General features: G+C 48.1%; 1 protein-coding gene across 4 annotated transcripts; it reads left to right on the plus strand.

Moving 5' to 3' along the window:
* Positions 1-108: 108 nt before the first annotated feature.
* Positions 109-21,718, plus strand: LRSAM1 (leucine rich repeat and sterile alpha motif containing 1). Of its 4 annotated transcripts, none has more exons than XM_087914455.1 (26): positions 109-344; positions 568-755; positions 1,629-1,768; positions 2,312-2,368; positions 2,727-2,771; positions 2,883-2,960; positions 3,913-3,981; positions 4,169-4,253; positions 5,325-5,446; positions 5,913-6,003; positions 6,450-6,580; positions 7,208-7,237; positions 7,928-8,050; positions 8,229-8,368; positions 9,408-9,452; positions 9,783-9,853; positions 10,765-10,864; positions 11,609-11,696; positions 13,581-13,655; positions 14,575-14,655; positions 16,550-16,645; positions 17,399-17,497; positions 17,686-17,817; positions 18,417-18,498; positions 18,986-19,119; positions 19,311-21,718. In XM_087914455.1, the coding sequence occupies exons 3-26, from the start codon at positions 1,679-1,681 to the stop codon at positions 19,434-19,436; spliced, it is 2,190 nt and encodes a 729-aa protein (XP_087770581.1). In that variant the 5' UTR covers positions 109-344; positions 568-755; positions 1,629-1,678; the 3' UTR covers positions 19,437-21,718. The 4 variants fall into 4 exon arrangements, with proteins under 4 accessions (XP_087770581.1, XP_026567999.2, XP_087770582.1 ...); XM_087914456.1 differs by having other exon boundaries at positions 119-344; positions 1,544-1,768; XM_026712214.2 differs by lacking the exon at positions 568-755 and having other exon boundaries at positions 115-344.
* Positions 21,719-22,235: the final 517 nt, after the last annotated feature.

Below are 22,235 nucleotides of genomic sequence, written 5' to 3' on the forward strand. Positions count from 1 at the left end.
GATATATAAGCCACACAAGATCTCGCGAGATCGACCCAACGGCCGTATCGACCACGTGGGGGGGGGCGGTGAAACGCGACTCCTCCGTCCGGAAAGCGGCGTCCGCCCGACTTCTCGCGAGACTTTCCGTCTCTGCGCCGCCATGGCTGCTAAGGGCACCGCTGCCCGGCGAAGAAGAAGCGAAGCCTTTTTGATTTGAAGGAGCCGTTTCTCAGAAGGGCGCGGAGCCGGGAGCAACGCGGCGGCTTCCCCGGGATAAACCGCATGGAGGGAGCGGGGAAAAGAGAAACGAAGGCGGGGTGGGCTCTGAAACGACTCTTTTGTGTCACGGATGAGCAGAGTCGGTAAGTACGGGCCGCGAGGAAGGACAAACTCAGCCAAGTGGGCGGGGCTCGACTCTTCCCTTCCCACTCAAGCCCTGGGCGTGGATCCAAGGAAGGGGGCGTGGCCGCTCCTTAGCTGTGCCCCTCCCCTCCTGCTTCTGGGCGTGGCTAAGCCAGCTGGTCTTGCATTTCCTGCCTTTTTATATTTAGCCATTTATTTATTTCTCCCTTTCCCCACAATCAGATCAGTGTAATTGCTTTGGCTTCTGATTACCATCCACCCAGGCCCTCCTTTCTTGCCCCTACCCTGGTCCTTTCACCAGCCGCCTCCTTGCTGGCATGACAGGCAAGAAATCCAGCTTCACCTTTTGAGTGTCTGCCTTGGATCCCTTGGAAGTACATTCAGCCCGATGCCATGGGGCTTCCTGGCGGGTAAGAAAAGGGGGGCGGGGGGGGAAGCAGCAGCTTAATTTAGGATCCAGGATATGTGGGTCTGTCTAGGTTGGACTAGATGACCTACAAGGTCCCTTCCAACTCTGATTATCTGTTAAATGACTGTTAAATGCAAGCAAAAAAGCTGGCTAAGCTCTCATCCCAATGAGCTGGGTGGCTCGAAAGGAAATGAATAGAATTTATTTTATTTATAAATAGAACAGTGTTACCATTGGGATGGAAGGATTAATTTATGATAGGAAAAATCAGGGGGGATTTCTTCCCCAAGGGCCTTTTCTGACAAATATTAATAATCATTCTTTTCAAAAATTACGTGCTGCCCAGCCCAGTTATTCTCATCAGTATAAAAACATTTTGGTAAAGACAAAAGCCTTGTTTACAAATGCCAGACATGTCTTTAATTGCCAAGGTCCAGCCAATGTCATTGTTCCAGTGGATTTTATTGTTTGCGTGTCTCGAAGGCACAGTTATTTATTACTTCATTACCCAACTAGGTAACATCATCAGTGCACCAATGAGAGGAGTCATATTTGGGGTTTCTGAGAGGATACCCCTATCTTAACGATTGACCTTCATTTCTGTTGACAATCAACTAGTCTTTGCCCTTCCTTACTTTCCGGAGGTTTTGTCCTATCTCTCACTTTCCCCGCTCATTGAGTTTGAAGGCTGGGGCTGATGGGGATTTGTGTCCAAGAGCAACTGCAGGGAAGCTAGGAAAAGCCAATGGGTGTCAAAGATAGGTTGTCAAGATGGTATTCATTTTCTAGGGTGAGGTAGGCAGAACCTGCCGAGCAGGCCAATCTACGGATGACTTGATCTGGGATACAACTTTCTGCTATTCCTGCTGCTCAGGTTCTGATTACCATCCTGTCGTAGCCGCCTTTCCTGCTGAACTGAAATAAATGGAGACCGGAGGCAGGATGATGCTTTTCTTTCGGAAAAGGAAGGCGAGCAGCGAAGCCCGGAAACGTCTGGAATACCAAATGTGTCTTGTAAGTCATGGGAAGACAACCAGGTCCTGAATATCTGGCCCCAAGCCCTTAATCAGGAACCTGGCTTGAGTTGCGAGATGGGTTGAAGTTTCTCAGAAGCTTCCTGATGGACCAAACTGGAAGAGACCTTCTCTGGTCTTGGTCCTTTGATAGAGCCCTTGGGAATGAGCCCTTGGGAATGACCACTGGTCTCTCTAAATTACAACATCTCCCCGTCCTTCTGTTTGCAAATCATCTTCATATCTCATCATGGCTTCGTAGAAGTTAACAGTCCATGTCTTCAAAGACACCAAGGATCTGCTAACTGGGTTGGTGGGTTTGTTTCCTAGAGATCCCTGAGGAAACCACTGAAGAACAAAAATTCAGTTCTCCACACTTGGGGAAACTCAGTAGGGGCCACCAGTATTGCTCAGTTCCACCTCCTTCCTAGCTGCCTCTTTCACTTTAGTTCAGTAGAACCTGAAGACTTGAAGGAACTGAAATGATTCCCACCCATCCTCTGATTTTGCAGTCGGTAAAACTCTTCTGTCCATTTTTCAACAGGCCAAAGAAGCCGGAGCAGACGATATCCTTGATATCTCCAAATGTGAACTTTCTGAGGTAAATTCTCTCCATTTCTGGTTCCTGGTGGGTTAGTTGCCCAAATGATGGCAACTCTTACGATGGGAACTTTGTAGTCAAAAACCTGAAGTACATTCCTTCGCAATTCTGGATGCAGAATTGGCAGTTTCATCAAAGGAAATGTCACACCGGATAGATTTTGAACCTAGGCAAAATCTGTTTTAAATTAGGCCTCATCTTCTAATGCCTCTTGTCTGAACTGGCCCAGAACTTTTTTTGAATGCTCCCTTAATGGTTCTGATTGCTTTTGTCTCACCAAAAAAATTTTCTTTCTTTCTTTCTTTCTTTCTTTCTTTCTTTCTTTCTTTCTTTCTTTCTTTCTTTCTTTCTTTTTTAGCTTCCCTACAGTGCCTTCACAACCTGCAGAGTTTTGCAGAAGAAGGTAAGAAAGAAGATGGAACATTATTTCGTATTTCAAACTCTTCTGTCAAATTCTTTCATTTGTACTTTCAGAATAAGCCAGTTTTCACTCCTCTCTCCTTTCCTCTTTCAGGTGCTGATCGTTCACACGAATTTTTTGACGTCCCTGGTGCCCAAATCCTGCAGCCTCTCCAATCTTGTAACAGTAAAGGTGATTCGCAGTTCTTTTCATCAACGGTTGGCGGAAGCTTGTTAAGAACCAGAATCAAAAGAAGAAGCAACGAAATGTAGTTTATTTTTGTTTTATTTATTTAGCTTAGTTCATCAAGCATGTATGGGAAAGCAAGTATAAGCATGGACATAACATATCAACGTATAAGTATAAGCAGGTATAAATATATACACAATACATGAGTACAAATAAATGGGAACAGTAGGTCAGGGATGGTAGGCACGCTGGTGCGCTTATGCACGCCCCCTTACAGACCTCTTAGGTATGGAGTGAGGTCCACAGTAGACAGTTTAAGGTTAAAGTTTTGGGGGGTTGAAGATGTAACTACGGAGTCACAGAGTGAGTTCCAGGCGTTGATCGTATTTCCTGCAATTGAGTTTGGAGCGGTTTACTTTGAGTTTGTATCTACTGTGTGCTCGTGTATTGTTGTGGTTGAAGCTGAAGTAGTCATTGACAGGTAGGACGTTGCAGCAGACCATTTTGAGGTCCAATATTTCGAGCCTGGTAGCATCAGGTGTTCTATTGTGAGCAGAGGCGTGGAGGACTCTTCTCGTGAAATACCTCTGGAGTCACTCAATCGTATTAATGTCCGTTATATAGTGTGGATTCCAGGAAGATGAGCTGTATTCAAGTATTGGTCTGGCGAAGGTCTTGTATGCCCTGGTTTGCAGTTCAATGTTACCAGAGAAGAAACTTGGCAAAATTAGGTTGAATTTTTGAATGAGTTGTGTTTTAGCAAACTTTTCAGGGGGCGGCCTGGAGCTATTGTTGTATTCTTCCATTCCTTATTTCTGGATTATCCCGTCACCTTTTGTGGTTCACCCTGGAGGCTAAGCTGAAGGTTATTGGAGCGAACAACCTCTTTGAGAAGCACACACTTCTCTACACTTGGGAGTGGATTGTTACGGATTTCTTTATTCTTCTCTTCCAGGTTTTAGATCTCCATGACAACCAACTGACTTCCCTTCCCGCCGATATCGGCCAGTTGATTTCTCTTCAGGTAAAAAAATAATTCTGGATGCTCGGGAATCTCTTGGCAGTTTCAGGAGCCAACAGTTTTTTTGCTTTTCCTCTCTCCCTTTTGATTTGATTTGACGTTTTGCCCACTTGATCACACGGGGCTGGACTTGACACGCCAGCTTCAAGAGACGTGCCTGTTTATCCCTTTGTCTCCTGTCGCTTGGTAGGTTTTGAACGTGGAAAAGAACGTTTTAAAAACTCTTCCGGACTCCATCGGGGACCTCGCTCAGCTTCAAACACTGAATTTGAAAGGTATGGCAAAACAGCGCCTGTGCGTCTCTGGAAAGAACGGCGGCTCTGGTTTTTAACTTACGTTTTGGCAGGCAGGGGGTGCAAAAGGTGCCGGAAGCAGTGGATTAAACTGAAAGTTTGCTGATAATAGCTCGGTTTCCCACTTTAAAATTTTTAGAAGAGGACGCGGAAACCTTGAGTTTTGCATCCAAGGCGGTGGTGATATTCTAATTTCTTTTATTACCGGTTCTGTGGGCATGGCTGTCAGGGCTACTCAAAATTTCCGCTACCGGTTCTTCAGAACTGGGCTGAATAACCACCTCTGATCCAAGGGATATAATCACCAAGTTTCCGTACAAAAGCCAACCATAATTTAGCCTAGCAGGGATAATTTTTGCTTCGGAGTCTTAATAAGGAATTCCAAAATTGATTTTTTGTTTGTTTGTTTCCCGAACGAAGGCAGATATACGTGTCCCAGGATCCAATCTTGGTCGGCCACCGGGACTTTTGTTTTAAATGTTGGTTGGTTGCTTGAAATCAGACCTAACCACAGCAGATTAAAAAACAAGATCATTTTGAAAGCTGATAATTCTGTGGTGGTTTCCATTAGCCCTCAGGAAGTTCAGATTGCACATTCATGATCAACCAGTGCAAAGTACACTTCATGTAAAACTTTAGCCTGTGGGCCTCCAGAGGGCAGCTTAGCCTAACCAAAGCCCTGTATCTGAGTGCATGAATATTGCAAGCAGATAACAGATAATAGAATAACAGAGTTGAAAGGGACCTTGGAGGTCTTCTAGTCCAACCTCCTTCTCAGGCAGGAAGCCCTATCCAATCTCTTCTTGAAAACTTCCAGTGTTGGAGAATTCACAATGTCTGGAGACAAAATTGTTCTGCTGATTGATTGTTTAGATGTGAAGCATTCAGACTCCAAACGCAGGTCATCTTTGACCCGGCCACTATTCTGTTTAACAACGGTTTGATGTTGCAACGGTCGAATTAGAGCAGAGTCTTTGCGCAACATTCTATTACATTACAAACTTCTTCTTTTTTTTTTCCTCCCACTTTTCATTTTCCTGGTTTTCTTTGCAGGGAACAAGATCAAGAAATTGCCCTCCACTTTGGAAGGCCTGCGGAGTTTGCGAACGTTGGACGTCAGTGAAAATTCGGTGCAGGAGTTGCCGCAGGCGCTGGCTCACCTCCGAACCTTGGAGGTAGCGTTACAGATAGAGGCGCTTGGCTTAACTTCGGGCTGTCACTCAGGCCAGCCTTCTTGCCCTTCCTTAAATCTGGCAATAGTCCGGAGAAAAGGCAGGAGAATAAGTCAGGAATTGTGGAGCAATTGTGGATCTATCTATCTATCTATCTATCTATCTATCTATCTATCTATCTATCTATCTATCTATCTATCATTTATAAGCCCATATAAATAGAAGAACACTGACACAACATCTCCTAAACTCCACTGAAGATGTGACCCAGCCTGGTAACAAAACATTCGGAAACCAACCCACAAGTTCGGAGAATGAACTTCCCCTACTCCTACTCCTACTCTTCCTCTTCCTCCTCCTCCTCCTCCTCCTCCTGAGCTACAGATATTTGCCCCCCATTGCAACAGGCTAGTCCCAGCTTCCTGCGGATTAAAGGCAGCTGCAGGGTGTGTGTGTTCCTCTCTTGCAGACCTTGTCCCTGGACGCTACAGCAATGCTCTACCCCCCAAGTGAGGTCTGCAGCGCAGGCACCGAGGCCATCCAGAGGTTCCTCTGTGAAAGTGAGCATTTCAGTCATAACTCAAGGACGGTCTGTACACAGATAGTCCTCAAAGTGCAACCGTTCATTTAGGGGCCGTTCAACGTTACAACCGCCCTGGGAAAAGTGGCTCATGACCGTCACTTTTCATACTTCATGGAGCCCCCTTATGGTCACGTGGTCAAAATTTGCACACTTGGCCACTGACTCGTATTTGTGACGGTTGCAGTACCTCAGGGGTTACACGATCCCCTTTTGTGGGGAAAGCCAGACGACCACATTAATAATGGAACAATGGCGGCGGTTCACTTAACAACAGTGGCAAGGAAGGTCATAAAACCGGGGGTGGGGCAGGGAGAAACTCACAGAATAACTCTTGCTTGGGAACGAAACTTTTGAGGCTCAACTGTGGACGTAAACCGAGGACTGCCCGCATTATGATATTGTGATGTGTGGCTTTCCTTCCAGAAGTGGGCATGGAATACAAACCTCCTTCTCAGTATTTACTCCCTGTGTTGGAAAGCGACGGCGGAGAGATATCTGCGGACGGTATTCGAAGGACACCTGGGAAATACCTGGAGGAGGAAGCAGAGTGGCAGGTGAGTGTTAACTCTCCCCAAATATACAAGAATCCCATTTTAGGAGGTTTTTTTTCCCCTAAACTCTCAGGAACCAGTTTTGTGGGTGTATCCCCCATAGAGTTGATGTAGAACTTCCACTTTTAGAGGGATGTTTGATGGTGTCTAAGCTCCAGCTGCAGAATGTAAGCTATTCCAGGTCTAGCTGCCTTCTGCAATTGACCATCTGGGATTTTGTCAATGCCACGGCGTCCAATGTCATTATTATGGTTCGTTGTACAGTCAGCCAGACGTTTAGACCAGGGTTGGCTTTCTGATTGAGCTTGTCTTCTGATGGCATTCAAGGTACCCTCCCAGGATGTAAGGCTGTTCCAAGCTGAGCTTCCCTTTTGCAATTGACCAATAGGATGTTTGTCAATGCCGGACGTCAGTTGCAAAATTATTATTTATGAAACTTGCATGCCTGCCTCCAGTCTCCCAGTGGCTTTTGCTGGCTCACAGCAATCAAAAGAAGTAATCAGAAGAGGTGAATAGCCAAGTCTTCCCAGACCTTCTGGAAAAAAAAAAAAAGGCAAAATCGCATCATGTTTGTGTTCAGCAGCTTGTTAAAATCAACCTTGCTGACTTCTCCTTTCACTTTCATTGCAGAACAGGTTTCTAGACTACGAGAAGCGAAAGGTAAGGATGCCCGTGATCTCCCTTCCTTGTCCTCGTTGCGGGATTTGTCAATCCTGTTCCATTCATCTGCAGTTGGGAGGGGATAGAGGATGAAAGAACGATCTCCGTAGAAAATCAGTCTGGGTTTGGCTCCTTGACCTAAAATGGCCGCTCTCTTCCTTTTCCTTTTTCTTATGTACAAGGCCTCTGTGAAAATGGATCTCTCTCTCTCTTCTTCCTCTCTCTCTCCCCCCTTCCCCTCCCTCCCTCTTGTCTAACTATCCATCCAACCTTCTCATCCATCTCTGTCTGCCCATCCATCGTCGGTCCATTCATCCATCCAAGTTATCTGTCTGTCTGCATCCATCTGTGCATCATTTCTAACTATCCACCCTTCTATGTCTTCTGCGTAGCTATCCATCCATATTGTGTATGTCTGTCTGCCTTTATTTCTCTTTCCTTTCTCTTTCCTTTCTTTTTCCTTTCTCCTTTCCTTTTCCTTTCCTTCTCTTGAAAGACTAGTGGTCCTTTTCCTTCCCCTTTTGTTTTGCTTACGATGACTTGCTGGTTTGAAAGGCCCTGGGTCAAAGGACAGGCACAGACAATCGTCTCCTCCATCTGTAGTTTGAAAGAGCAAAAGCCCGAGCTGGATACGGCGAGGTCGAGGATATGTATGAAATCCGTTGACTGACGTCTCTGTTTGCCTGTTAGGAGCAGAAGATGCAGGAGAAACTGGCCTTTGAGCGTGGGCTGGACCTGGAGCAGAGAGAACAGGTCCAATTGATGCATCAAAGTCACGTCCAGAAAGGAGAATTTCTCCAAAGCATGAAAGAGGTAAGGCAACCTCCAGTTTTTCCTCCTCCCCATTGCAACCATATACCTTCATCTTCTCCACCGTATCTGACGTTAGAGGATTTGGCGTTGATTTGGGGTGAATCAGGCTGGGCTCTTTTCCTTTTGCCACGCGGCTCCGGCACTGGGCCCCGGGCGTAGCTTTCCCTTTGATCTTCAGGAGCAGATGAAACTGGACGAAGGCCTCACCCGCCACCAGCGACGCCTGGGAGCCGAGCGCCTGAAGTTGCTGGAGCAGCTGAAACAGATGGAACAAGGGGTGGCCGGCAGGATCCAGAAACTGCTGAAAGATAATCAAAGGTAGGAGCTCAGAACAGGGACACACACACACACACACACACACTTCTGCCTGGGCATCGGCTGGTACCTGATAACCGTAGAATCAATTCCACATCCTGGGCTGCTGCAGCAGGTGAGAGGCGGGTTCAGGGTGTCCTTAACTTACTAGCAGTAGCAACAATACTTATATACCGCTTCACAGTGCTTTGCAGCCCTCTCTTAAGCGGTTTACAGCGTCAGCACCTTGGCCCTCCAACATTTTACCCACCTCGGAAGGCTGAGTCAACCTTGAACCGGTCAGGATCGAACTCCAGGCTGCGGGCAGAGTTTGCCCGCGATGCTGCATACTAACCGCTGCTCCTGATGCGGCAGCCTATCGGTTACAGCAACAAGCGCTTAGACTTACACACTGCTTTGTAGTGCTTCGCAGCCCTCTCTAAGCAGTTTACAGAGTCAGCCTCTTGCCCCCCCCTCCCCAAACTAGCTGGGTCTTTATTTGACCGACTTCGGAAGGACGGAAGGCTGAGTCAACCTCGACCCGGTCAGGATCGAACTGCAGGCGGTCAGCAGAATTCACCCGCAACCCTGCATTCTAAGCACTGCGCCACCACGGCTCTTGCGACTTACAACTGACAGTTCAGGCCAGAACTTCTTTGGCTTAAGTGAGCTGCCCCCAATTTTGTGCTGTGGACATTAAGTGAATCCAGCTTCACCCATTGTTTGGCTTGCTGGAAACGTTGGTCCTGTGACCCCCCAGGACATTGCACCCGTCGTAAATACATTCTGGTTGCAAATGCCCAAAATTTTGATCAAGTGACCCCAGGATCCTACACCATTGGTCGAGTTGTAAGTTTATGGTTTTTTTCCAGTGCCGTTGTAACTTTGACTGGTTGCTAAATGAACTGTTGTAACTCAAGGACTAGCTTGTACATCCAAGATCCAGACTTGCCCCACGAAAGGGACAAGGGGAGGTGTCCCCAGTGGTGGAGCTGATTGGCTTACAAATGCTGAATGGTGACTCTTGTTAGCTGACCTTCCTTATTTCTTAAAATCTTTCCAGGCAGAAACAGAGTTCCGAGATCTTAAAATCCCTGGAGAATGACAGGTGAGTTCCCTGCTTTTCTTGATCGATTGGAGGGAAAATCTCGTCTCTGCGCCCTTTTGTTGGCAGGGGGATGTCTCTGCTTTTTAGTGGCCAATTCTCACCCCCAAAATCTCCAGAAAAAAGTCCTCCAATGTGGAGCAGAAAGATGGCTACATCAGTGGGAGAGGGGTAGAAATCTGAACGCTGGGTGGGTGCGGCGGGGAGGTGCTGAGAATTATAGCCCAACTGAACCTCGCGGTGTGGAGAGGGAGGAAGACAATGGAATCGAACTCTTGAAAAATGTTGAGGTGAACCGTTGGGGCACCTGTCACTCTCTCACATCGCTCTTAGGATCCGGATGGAGCAGTTGATGGCCATCACTCAAGAAGAAACGGAACAACTGAGGAGGAAAGAAGTAGCCGGTGAGTACAGTGCTACCCCGGTACTCAACTGCTGTGAAACTCATCGAAGTTGGTAGTCGACACATTTTGAAAAGCGAAAACTTTGTCCCCGGTATTCGTTGTTTGTTTGATACGCAGTGAAGAAGCTTGAACTTGTTGATGTCGGCTGCCTTGTGACTCAGTACATTGGTTCCTTATGGGAAAAATTAGTTCGGTACTCATCGTAGCGGGTGGCTCAGGGGCTAAGACGCTGAGTTTTGTCGATCAGAAAAATCGTCGGTGCAGTGGTTTGAATCCCTAGCACCGCATCACGGAGGGAGCTCCCGTTGCTTGTCGTAGCTTCCGCAGTTCGAAAGCGTGAAGAAACGCAAGTAGGAAAATAGGGACCCCTTTGGTGGGAAGGGAACAGCGTTCCTCCGTGTGCCTTCGAAGGCGTTTAGTCATGCCGGCCACATGACCCACGGAGACGCCTTCGGGCTCTTTGGCTTTGTAACGGAGGTGAGCAGCGCCCCCTAGAGCCAGAAATGACTAGTACAGATGTGCAAGGAAGGGAACCTTTATCTTTACATCGTTTTGGGCATTGATCGTGTGTCATTAACACTGTATGGCCATCGATGGGGTGCAGGTGCTTATCCTGTCATCTCCTCCTTGCTCTGCCATCTTGGAGGGTCGGGAACTCAGCCCTTTTCAAGGGAATCCCTGTTGGAGGTGTGCAATCTGTTTTATTTTAATTTTCTTTCCCCGTTATTTAATCTGTGTCGCCTCTGTAGAGCTCACAACCATTAAAAACCGGGGTGCGGGGTGTGGAATACAAATAGAAGCAACCTCCATGCTAAAAACCCCTTTTTGAAAATCTCTTTTTGAGTTTTTATGCCATTGGAGATATGGATGAAGGTTTTTAATTCTTCTTCCCCCCAATTTCCCTCTCCCAGCGGCCATGAAACAGATGTTGTCTGAGACCTACAAGAACAAACTACTCCAGGGAGCCTACGAGTCTCGTCGCCAGGACCTTGTCAATCAGACGTGCTGCAGGTACCGGAGAAGACAAGGATTGGGAGGGTGGGAATATTATTTTCACGGGAAAACGACTGTAGGCATCGATCTCTTCGCAAGAACGCGGCAGGTTAGGCGAGCGGAGGAGGAACGACGGGTCCATCTTTACATAGCCTCAGTTGGAACCGGATTCTTTCTCATTTTAATTGAACTCGCGGTCACAAGACTAGGGAAATCACCCCCCATTGAATCGAACCTCGGCTGGTTCTCCAGAACTTGGTGAGACCTGCTAGGTCAAAGGGTTGAGAACTTCCAGAAAAAGAGATGGAGGCCCTTCCTAGAAGTCTGCTGTCCCATGTGGTCCAGCTGGTGAAGGATCCCGGCAATATGATCCTACTCCTCGTGGGAGCGCCCAACTTTCTCCGTTTCTGATGCCACACCGGGAAGAGAACACTGCCTACTGGGTCTGCTGGTGTCCCTGGATATCATCCTCTGGCCCGCTCTGACCTCGCTGAAAAATCCAAAATATTTAAAAACAATTTGAAGGAGCCATAATTGGTAGCGTTGGTGTATGTTAAACCATAAATCCAAGTTTATAGGCCATTCTTGCTGGTTTCTCCTAAGACTTGAGGCTCAAAGCAAGAGAATCCACACAATGCCTTAGTGAAATGGGCCTCCTCATCCTACAAATCAGTGTCCCTACTGTGACATACCGTGAGTTACAGTCCGTGCCTCCTTTCCCTGATGTGCAACTAGAGTCATCCAAGACCTCTTCTCTTGCAGCCTTGCCAAGATGGATGAGAAGTTCCAGCAGATCCTGGCTTGGCAGCAGCTGGATCAGAACAAAGCCATCAGCCAGATCCTTCAGGAGGTATTATGGGGTGGTGGTGGGTAGTGGAAGGGTATTCGCTCACGGGAGAAGGAACTAAGCAGGTCTTTGACTAGGAGAACGTAGAGAATTGGAAGCCACCGTATTCGTTGACCAAGCATTTGATTTCTCTAGATCTGGTTCACCCGCCTAAGAGATAGGCAGATGGATGTTCTTGACATGCGTAGGACTACAATTCCTATCAGCACAGCCAATGGACAGATGATAGGGACCGTAGTCAAAGTCTTAGAAAACTAGAAGATTCCTCTAGTGGACTACAGCATCCATCATCCGCACAATGTTAGATGCTCTTCAGACGTTCAGATGTTCTCAGCGATGCACAGAAGCCCCCTTCATCCTTTTAAGAGACCTTAACGGGGATTTATTTGAACCACAGCTCAATTGAAGCCACACACTAAGAGCCAGAACTAAGCAAGCTAGGTTTGGGGTTGTGTTGTCATGCGAACATAGCTTTGAATCGAGCCTCTAATGAAGAGAGAGATTCGATTCTGTTAGTTCCACTTGAGAAGGGTTCAGAATCGTTTCCGCAAAGGCTCACAAGGCAAAGTCTAGAGATGTGGGCTCTTGCTCTGTTGTTTGTCTATCCCCCCCCCACACACACACAAAAAGACTCAAAAACAATTTATTTCTGGCTGAAGAGGGCAAATCGTCACATTTTGCCTCCCGGTGCCTTGTTCTAAGGCTTCCCACCTGGTTTGGCCTTTCTTAGAAACTCGATCCCGGACCTTGGTCTCATCCCACGAAGCAATCGTTCTGCTCTCGTGGTTTCACAACAACATTCCAAGCTTTTGGAGGCCGTTGTCACATTAACTGACCTTTTTGGGGATTCACGTGGACTTAACACACTTGTGTCCTTTCTGCAAAAGTCTTCGCTTTAGGAATATCCTGATAACAGGGCCCTGCCTTTTTCTATCTGTTCAGTGGCAATTCTTTAAATTTTCTAACAAAAACCATAGCTTTTCCAAATCTCTCTCTCTTTTTATCTCTATTGGCTGTCTATCTAGATCTATCGATCTATCTGCCTGCCTGTCTCTGTCTGTCTGTTTTTCTATCTCTATTTAATTATTTTATTTATTTTATTTTGTCAAGCGATTATAATAGGTATAAGTATAAACATAGTTATGAATACATGAAATGGATACATATAAGAAAAATCTATCTTTATCTCTATCGACTATCTAGATCTATCTATATCATCTATCTTCCATATTTATTTATATCTATTTCTACTGTCTTTCTCTCGTCTGTCTATATTTATCTAATTCATTCTATCTATAATCTAATTCTGTCTGTCTCTCGACTGCCTAGCTAGCTAGCTATATCCATCCATCTATCCATCTACCTACCCACCTAATCTACAGGATATTATTGTCTGTCTGTCTACCTAATCTATTTTATTATCTACCTACCTATTTACCTACCTATTTACCTACCTGGCTCCCTGAAATTTTTAGAGTAGCTAAATCAACGTTTTGATATATATATCTCAGCCTGCACTGTTGAAGAGGGTAATCCATTGCTTAAAGCCAGGTGTCCTTTTTGCAGGTGGGTAGGGATAGAGATCCCAAACTCAGGTCTGCCAGGCAAGTACAGCCCTAGATTTCGTAGGCTGCTCTCTTTATGCAGAGTTCTCACTCTAGGGAGGAAGGATTTTGTAGCTTAGTGGGTAGATCACCCTTGCTGGCAAGAAATTCCATCCCGGGAAGTTTCGTTGGCATGTTTCTGACTTCGTGGCGGAGAAAGACCCATTAGGAGGGAGGGCAGAGAGACCGTTGGGAGGGAGGGCTGTATCGCTGAGATGGATAGGCCGATGGTCTCGGGCAGTTTAAGACCGCTACAGGTGCTCACCCGATCCCCATCTTTTAGAGCGAGATGCAGAAGGCGGCCTTCGAAGCCCTCCAGGTGAAGCGAGACCTCATGCACTGCCAGATCAGGAACCAGGTGAGCGCCAAATTTTTAAGGCTTGGGGGGGAAAGGCAGGGGACAGCGGGAGGAAGCGTCCCTCTTCCCTTCCTGAACAAGCCTTAGACTTCTGGGTATCCATCCTTGTGGGGAAGAGGAGAAATTTGGGGCTGGGGACGAGACGTATTCCACCCCCCACCCCCCGGGTGTCAGGCTAGCATGCCTCCCACTCCGGGACGGCCTTGTTTGCCTTTCCACCCTGCCAAGGGTCCATCCAAACAGCCTCATCTCCATGGTTTTCTGTTCTTCATGCGTCCGTCGTCGTTTCTGTTGCTTGTCCATTTTGATATTCCACCCTTCAACGCGCACGCCCTGCTGAACGAAGGCCGAATCCCTGCCGGAGGGGAGTGGTTGCCGGGGGCCCTGGGACGGTGTAGAGTTTGCCAATTTCTCCAAACCCTGTTCCCTTGACTGCACCTTCCCCCCCACCCCCGCCCCGCATCTCTAAGTGGGTTATCCAGGCCTTTTTAGTCTACTAACCGGTGATGGTTCGGGGAGGGAAAGCGGGGGGTGGGGGCTTTGTGGACTTTCCTGTCCTCGGGGGGCTTTTGCTGCGGTGCTGTGAGCTCTGGGTCCTGCAGAACCACCTCCTGAGTCTGCCAAGTAAAAGGCTACGGGAGCTTCAGCGCCTCCAGAAACAAGCTGGCATGCCCAAGTCGGTGACGTTCGCGAGGTTAGCAAAGTCAGTTGCAGCGCTGCACGCGTCCCTGTCCGGGGCCTCGAGGAGCTCCCGAGTAGTTAACTCACACCCAACTCTGTTTGGCTGAAGGTGGCGTACCTGCACACACCCTCTAGTCCTTCGTGAGATGTAGCCTCCCAAAAGGTGGTTAGGGGAGAACACGCACACGCACACACACACACCCAACCTCCCGCTTCCCTTGTTTCATCTTCTCCCTAGATTAAGTTAATAGAGAGAGAGTTACTGGAGCTCACCCAGTTGGAGTTAAAGAAGCAGCAGCTGGACACAGAGGCTCTGCAGGTAGGTCACCCCAACTCCTTTGGAGACCCTCGTCCCCTCCTGCTTGGCTCCCTCCTCCTCCTCCTCTTCCTCTTCCTGCCTGACCTCTGGTTTAGCAACTGGGAGAAGTGGATCAGTCCCCGTTTTCGCCGCTTGCTCAATGGCCTCTCCAGCCGACGCTGCCAGGATACGCTGAGATCACTTCGGGGGGTGGTGGGGTGGAGATTTTGGAGGGGTGGGCAGGGTGGCCATCTGGTGGCAGCAGGAATGAGGGTGGAAGAAGGGGCTACAGGCAGTCCTTGACTTACGGCCACGACGGAACCCTTCCAATTGCCGTTGGCTTCAGCAGAGACGAAATGAGTTTTTGACACCCTCACTTTACGGGATTTCTTCCCCAGTCGTTCAGCAAATCGCTGAAGTCTCTTTAAATTAGAATTAGAATAGAATAGAATAGAATAGAATAGAATAGAATAGAATAGAATAGAATAGAACACTTCATTGGCCGAGTGTGATTGGACACACAAGGAATTTGTTGGTGTAAATACTCTCGGTATACATAAAAAACTAGGAACACGGTCGTTCAGCGAATCTGGTTGTAAGTCAAGGACTACCTGTAGAAACTGGCTGAGCATTTCATTTTTATTTTTTATATTTTTTTGTGGGGGTAGGGCCTATGATTTTCTTTTCTGGCTAGTTTTGCTTCGATGTGCTTATTCCACCCGCCGAGCCTTTCTTTTTTCTTTTTAACCAACTGATCACCATTCCGACCGACCCATTCCATCTCTCCCGCTGCATGGATTCTGTTACGGGGCGATCAAACTAGAGTTGCCCGTGTCTTTCCCAAAACAAAATTTTAATTTGTGGGGGGGTTGTTTTTTCCCCCCAAAAGGATCCATTTCTAGTCCTTATGAATATAGAATGCATCCCATGAAATTCTCTTTTAAACCGGAAGCAGGAAGGGACCCTTTAAGAAGCGAACAAATCGGCACAATAAAGATAGATTTCATATTATTTTTTTAAAAAAATTGTTTCTTATATCCCTGCCAGTTGGCATTTTGACACCTAGAATATGGGTAACCCTCAACTCAACAACCATAACTGGTGGGAGTTCACGTTACGAAGTGAGAAATTCGTTTTTGGCCCTGGGTTTTTTTCACAACTTTCCTTGCCACATTGGTTAAGCCTTTGTGAGTTTGCTTGCTAGCAAATTTAATGAGTTTGCTTGCTAGCAAATTTAATGAGTTTGCTTGCAAGCAAATTTTATGTGACAGACTGAGCTAGCCGATGGCAGATAGATAGATCTCTGAATGAATCTGTGGTTCTATGAGCAACTCAATCTGCCTGTCCGCTTTGCCTGATTTTGGGTAAAAGTTGCTCTGTTTTTATAAAAAAAATTCAATATTTATATAAATATTTATAACATTTACAAACAAGCCATGCCCAGCCAGTCACATGACCACCAAGCCACACCTACAGAACCAGTTGGTGGTCCCTGGGATCTAAAATTTTGAGTTTGGTGGTCCCTGAGGTCGAAAAGGTTGGCGACCCCTGGGTTAAGGGGACCACCGCCGTTAAGTTAGCCACATGGTTGTTAAGTGAGCCTGACTCCCCCCCCCTCGACCTGGCTTGTCAGCAGGTCGCAGAAAGTCAAGCAAATGAACCGCGAGGAGGCCCGGCTGGATGATGGGGAGTCTCAGGATGATTGACAGCAGAGAACCGCATCCTCTTGCCAGGCCCGAGTCTTGCTGAATTTGAACTTACCAGGGAAAGTGCAATGGGTTTTTTTAGAAATTGGGGAGGAAGGAGATGTAGAGAGACCCCTGTTCTAATCCAGCCAGCGCGATTCTAGGCCGCTCAGGGAAGGGAGTTGTGCCTCTCCTTGGAAAACACACCCACCGCCACGTTTGTGTTGCAGGAAGCAATCGGGGAGCAACGGCAAACGCTGAGTTTCCTGCTGCAGCAGCTGCTGAAGGAGAAAAGGGAGCGCGAAGAGGAGCTGCAGGCCATCTTGGTAAAGGGTCCGGGGGCAGCAGCGGTACCTATTTACAGGAGCTCGCCCCATTCAGGGGCTCTCGGGTCTCAAACCCGGACCGTCGGTTTTCCAGCTGACCACTTTAACCTCTGAGCCGTCCCGTCCTCCCTCCGTTAGACGTGGTTAAGGAAGAATGAGCTCACCTGGCCATGTTTTCCTTCTCTGATCTACTCAGGAAGGAACGGCCAGATTTAGTGGGAATTTTTTCTCTGCAGGCAACTGGGCTTGGAGAAGACAGCCCCTAGCTCGCTGGGGGTGGTTCTCCAATTCGATTCCCAGGTTTCTGCTAATAAGACTGGAGAACTTCAAGAAAGGAGAATATTTGTAGCTCAGGACTGAAATGAGGGGTCCTCAGGGCTGTCTGTGCTCGGTTGTTGTCTCACAGGCGTTTCATCACCCATCAGGGTAACATCATCACTGCTAATGATCTTTATTAGCACTAATGATGTTACCTACTTTTTCTTCCTCCTCCTCTTCCTCCTCCTTTTTCTTCTACCTTCTTTCTTCTTTCCTCCTCCTCCTCCTCCTCCTCCTCTTCCCCCCTGCAAATTCCATTCCCTTCTATCACTGATATCGTTAGTTTGGGTAATGAAACATCTGGAAGAAAACAACCAAGCTCAGAGACCATTTCCCCCCTTTCCACATCTGCCAGATTCTCGGGCATGTTAGCTAAGGCTGAATTGTCTCTTTATGTCCTTCCTTCCTTTCTTTCTTTCTTCCTCTTTTTTCCAGAAAGAACTGGAGGCCAAGAGCGAGACGAAGCAGGAGAACTACTGGCTCATCCAGTACCAGCGGCTGCTGAACCAGAAACCGCTCTCTCTCCGGTTGCAGGTGATTGACCAACCGCCAGAGAAAAAATCTCAATTATTTCTTCTCTTCCTTCCTCCTTCCCTTCTCGGACAATCTCCTTTGGGTCCTACGTGCCTTGCCTCGATTTCCCCTCCCCGCCCCCCTCCCCAAACGAAGCAGGCCAGTGACTCAAGTCCTTCCTTCTCTCTCTCTCGCTTTTCTCTCGGCAGGAAGAAGGTCTGGAGAAGCAGCTGGTGAAACTCTTGACGGAGCTCTCGGCCGAGCAGTACCTCCCCGTCTTCGCCCATCATCGGATATCGCTCGGCGTGCTCAGCAGGATGGTCCCTGGCGACCTAGCCCAGGTCAGAAACAGGTCCTTGCCTGGCGGGGAATTCTCCATCATCCATCCAGGCCGTGGTTGTCTTTTATGCCCAAAGTGCTGGGTTGTTTTTATTTTGTTATTGTTGTTTTTTGAAGAGGCAACTGGACTTTCTTTGTTTTTCTTGGAAGACGTTTCGCTTCTCGTCCAGGAAGCTTCTTCAGCTCTGGCATGAGGGTGAGGGAATGTAACTTCCCTTCTTCCTCACACCCTTAGTATTATTACTGGTCGTCCTTGACGTACAACAGCTCATTGAGTGACCGTTCAAAAGAGGGGGGATGGTTAGCCATACCCCCATGAAACTTTTAAAAGGATAATGCTGAAAACAAAAGAAGGGCTGTTCCAGAGAGAGAGAGAGAAGCAACTTGGAACTAAGGAGGAATTTTTGTCAGTGAGGAGAATTAACCCGTGGAATAAGTTGTAGGTGATCCACCACCGGAAGCGTTCAAAAATAGATTGCACAGCCGTTGGACCAGGATGGTGTATAGTTCCTGCCTTGAGCAGAGGGGCTAGACTAGGAGACCTCCAAGGCCCCTTCCATCCCTGTGGTTTTAGGTTCCAACCACTCTTGCTTTCTTGCAGATCGGAATAACTGAATCTGGCTTGCAACACGCCATCGTCCAGAAAGCTCGGGAGATACAAGCTGTCGCAGAAACAATACCAGGTTACCTTCTCGGGATGTCCTATCTGTCCCCGGCTGAGGGTTGGCGGGTGGGTGGGATGGAGGAATGGGGGCATCCCTTGGGGGAAGCCTCCATATTCCATGGGGTTGCCTTTGCTCTTGTCTGTACACGTCGGGTCTTTTGAACCAAAAGTCCAACCCATTTGGGAACGTGGGAAGCCGTCTCAAGGTAGCCTGCGCTGAAACGGCGGGGAGAACACAGAGAGGGGGCTACCCAGCCATTTTAGGAGGGCAGCTTAGATGGAGGGTGGGAGAAAAATTCCCAAGGAACTTCTTGCCTAGTGAAGAACACAATAGGGTCTTCCATGAGGGCACCAAGATTTGAATTCGACAAGAGAGTCCGCTTTCTTCGGAGCGTGCAACGGAGATTCCCTGAGGAGCGTCTCCACCTTCTCCCAGTCCCGCCCGGTCACCCATTTTCTTCCTCGAGCCCCTCCTCACCCTCTGCCTGCCTTCCATCTGGTTGCAGAACTGCTGAAGCCAGCCGACAAAACAGGGCCGTCCGCTCCGGAGTTTAGAGAAGAGTCCGCCAGCCCCGAAGTCCCATCGGCTCCGCCAACAGAAGAACGCCACTGCGAGTGTGTCGTCTGCATGGAGCTACAGGTAAGCCCCTCCCCGGGAGTCCTTGTGGAGTGGGAGGCGGGGCGGGCAGGGGTGAGGATTCCACCAGTGTTACCACTAGCTTGGTGTGGGGGTTTTGCAAAATCCCAGGCACGGAAGGTGGAAGCTTCCAAGTTAAAAGATAGCTTCCAAGGCTGACACCCAGCCTGGCTTGGCCTCTTTCTCCTTCCCAGGCCCAAGTCGTGTTTCTGAACTGCGGTCACGTCTGCTGTTGCCACAGCTGCTCCGAAGCCTTGCGCACCTGTCCGCTGTGCCGACAAGACATCGTGCAACGGATCCGGCTTTTCCACAGCGGCTAGCTTACTCAGGGATGGGGAAAAAAGGGAAAGGGTTGGGTTTTTTTTTTTTATCCTTTCCTGGAGGAGAAACCAAGAGGGGAAAAGAAAAAAGAAAAAGAAACCCTGGAATTTCAGCCTTCCTCATTTCCGTTTTTTTGCACGTCTTGTTTGGTCCACGGCTGTATTCTCGGAATGGCTGCCTTGTGTTTCCGAGCAATCCCCTCTCCGGTAATGCCGCACGCCAGACGATGGGGTAGGAAGGAAGTGCGCGCCGCGCCTTTTGCACTAAATAATGTACGCCGGTGTTTTTTTTCCGCTCGCTGTTGTCCGCGGTGCAGGAGGAGCGCGATTCGTTCGAAGCGTCCAGGCCATTGGGAAGTAACTGAAGGGATGCCCAAAAGGCAAGCGGGATTTTCTTGGTTTGCTTCTTCGAAAGCGTTTCGCTTCTCCTCGTAAGAAGCTTCTTCCAGAGTCTTGGATGAGAAGCGACATGTTTTCAAGGAAAGGGATTTTAAAAAGCCAAGAAAAATCCAGTTGTCTTTTGGGTCAACCATGACTTTGGACGATGGAGAAATCTCTGCAGAGTTGGCGTTTAACCCCTTGAAGGAATTTAAGGCAGGGAGGGTGACAGGATCATCCCAACAACTACCCTGTTTCCCCCAAAATATGACCTACCCTGAAAGTAAGTCCTAGCTTGGTTTTTACACACGTGCCCAAAATAAGCCCTAATTAAGATCCTGCCCACTCCAGAGTATACGGGTAAAAATTAAGATAGGGTGGGGGTGTGAGGATGATGAAAGGGCCTTATTTTTGGGGAAGCATCGTATCAGTGGGCAAAAATGTCAGAGGAGAATCAAAAGGGCCCTTTATACAGGGAACCTCAAACAAGCTGCTAGTCCTCACTGAAATGATTTCAAACCTCCCTGGCCAGGGGTTTGCCAATATCTTCCTGGTCACACTGGGCAACTGAAAGGAGGAGCGGTTAGCAAAATATCGGAGGGGAAGGGAAGGAAAAGGTTTCTTCTCAGCTCTTCCCCAACGAGCGGAGGGATCTCGCCAGCCAAAGATGGCAGCCTGGCAGGGACCGCTCCCTTAAGAGACGAAAGCCGAACCCAGGTGGCCTGAAGGCAGGCTGGGTTCCTGGAAAGGGGTGCCCAATTGGGTGAGAGGCTGCTCTGCTTGGCAAGCATGCAATTCAACGCTCGGTTAATTAGTCAGGAAGTGGACTTGGAAGTCCTGGCCAGCCTGCTCTTCCCCAGAAAGTGGGCCGATGAGGTTCCCGTGAGGACTGGAAGCTTTGTTCTCTACCTGAGAAATCTGCACTTTTCTTTGGACTGAACCACTCACCATTCTGGGGATGCTTGGAAGAGCCGTTAGTGTTTGTGTGTGTGTGGGGGGGGAAATGTTCTCTGCTTGCCTCTCCTCCCTCCCCCATCTTTCTGGGGCCGCACCAGTTGGGAGAGTCCAGATAGGACAGAGGTCTCCAAACTTAGCAACTTTTCAAGACTAAGTTGAAGTCCACAAGTATTAAAGTTGCCAGGTATGGGGAGCCCTGAGATAGGACCTTCCTGGTTGGGTCTGCTTGTCTTGAATCTTTAGCCTTGAGGAGGATGGGAGTTGAGGGGTCTTCTTTTCTATAACTGGAAAGAAAGGGGGAGGAAAAAGTGCTCGTAGAGCAGAGAGGTCCAACTTTTGAGGCTTAAAACATCTGAAAGCCAGCGTGGGGCATTCTAGGAGTTGGAAGTCCCCCAAGTCTCAAAAGTGACCAAGGTTGGATACCCTGGGCTGTAGAGTCTGGAGGGCGAGGGGATTGGGAACCAGACTCCCACCCTTAGCCCTGACTGCTGCATCAGTCTTCCTAGGAAAAGGAATGGCAGAGGGGCATCTGAGGTCACGAGTACACAAGGACAGTGCTTCAGTGTTGGGAAGGGGAGGAGGTGTATACAAAACTTTTTGGACTCTTATCCCCAAGTCAAGACCACATGTGGTCTTGACTGCAAGTCAGACAAGTTCTGATGATGCTCTCACCCATGTTCCCCGTGGAGAATCTCTGGCCTTTGCTGTTCCAGACAGAAGCCTTCTCTAGCTGTGTTTCTCCCCCATCACCTCGTTTTTGGGGTGTCTTGGGTTGTGTGTGAAAAGCCGTGAAGGAGGGAGAGGACCATCAAAGCCCGTCACCCAGCGGGAGTTCTTTCCAAAGATCGCCCTACGTCCTGCATGTTTGTCTGGTGCCTCCATCGATCTGTTTGCAATGTCATGTTTTCTGTGTACTTCAACCAAGAAATAAAATTCCTGAGCTTCAAGTCGTGGTTGTCCTTCACTGTCCTCCAAGACTGTTGCTTCCTTAAACCCTCTTAGTCTTACAGCAGGACTCCAAAATGTTGTTCCCCCTGTCACGTCAATGAAGACTCAATCATCCAGGGCCGAAAGTATTGGAAAAGGTTACATCGTTTGCAACTGGACCAAACCGTATTAAAACGGAGATGTTTCGTTACTCATCCTTCATTCTGATGACTTCCTGGCTCCCCAAATGTTCATTTTGACTAGGTTACTAGGACGAGTAACGAAACGTCTCCGTGTTAATACAGTTTGGTCCGGTTGCAAAGAATTTAACCTTTACAGATGTTTTAACCTTTTCAGATTTTATTATTCACACACCCATCCTTGAAAGCAGTAAAATCAAGTTCGGGACATCTGCAGCGTAAGGTGAAAGATTCTTTTGAGGGCACAGAAGAAATAACTTAAAAAAAACAGCTTTGCATTTTATAAAACGGTAAACATGGCCAAAATTTGGTTAGGACAACTGTCCTACACAGTGGA

The sequence above is a fragment of the Pseudonaja textilis genome, chromosome 17 (genome assembly GCF_049901715.1).
Source record: "Pseudonaja textilis isolate UNSWEBS1 chromosome 17, rPseTex1.2, whole genome shotgun sequence".
Lineage (NCBI taxonomy): Eukaryota > Metazoa > Chordata > Lepidosauria > Squamata > Elapidae > Pseudonaja > Pseudonaja textilis.

Coding starts and splice junctions, on each gene's coding strand:
- LRSAM1 (XM_087914455.1), top strand. CDS start 1,679: ATGGAGACCGGAGGCAGGATGATGCTTTTCTTTCGGAAAAGGAAGGCG. Junction 4,254..5,324: donor TCAAACACTGAATTTGAAAG/GTATGGCAAAAC, acceptor TTTTCTTTGCAG/GGAACAAGATCAAGAAATTG. Junction 18,499..18,985: donor TGTCGCAGAAACAATACCAG/GTTACCTTCTCG, acceptor ATCTGGTTGCAG/AACTGCTGAAGCCAGCCGAC.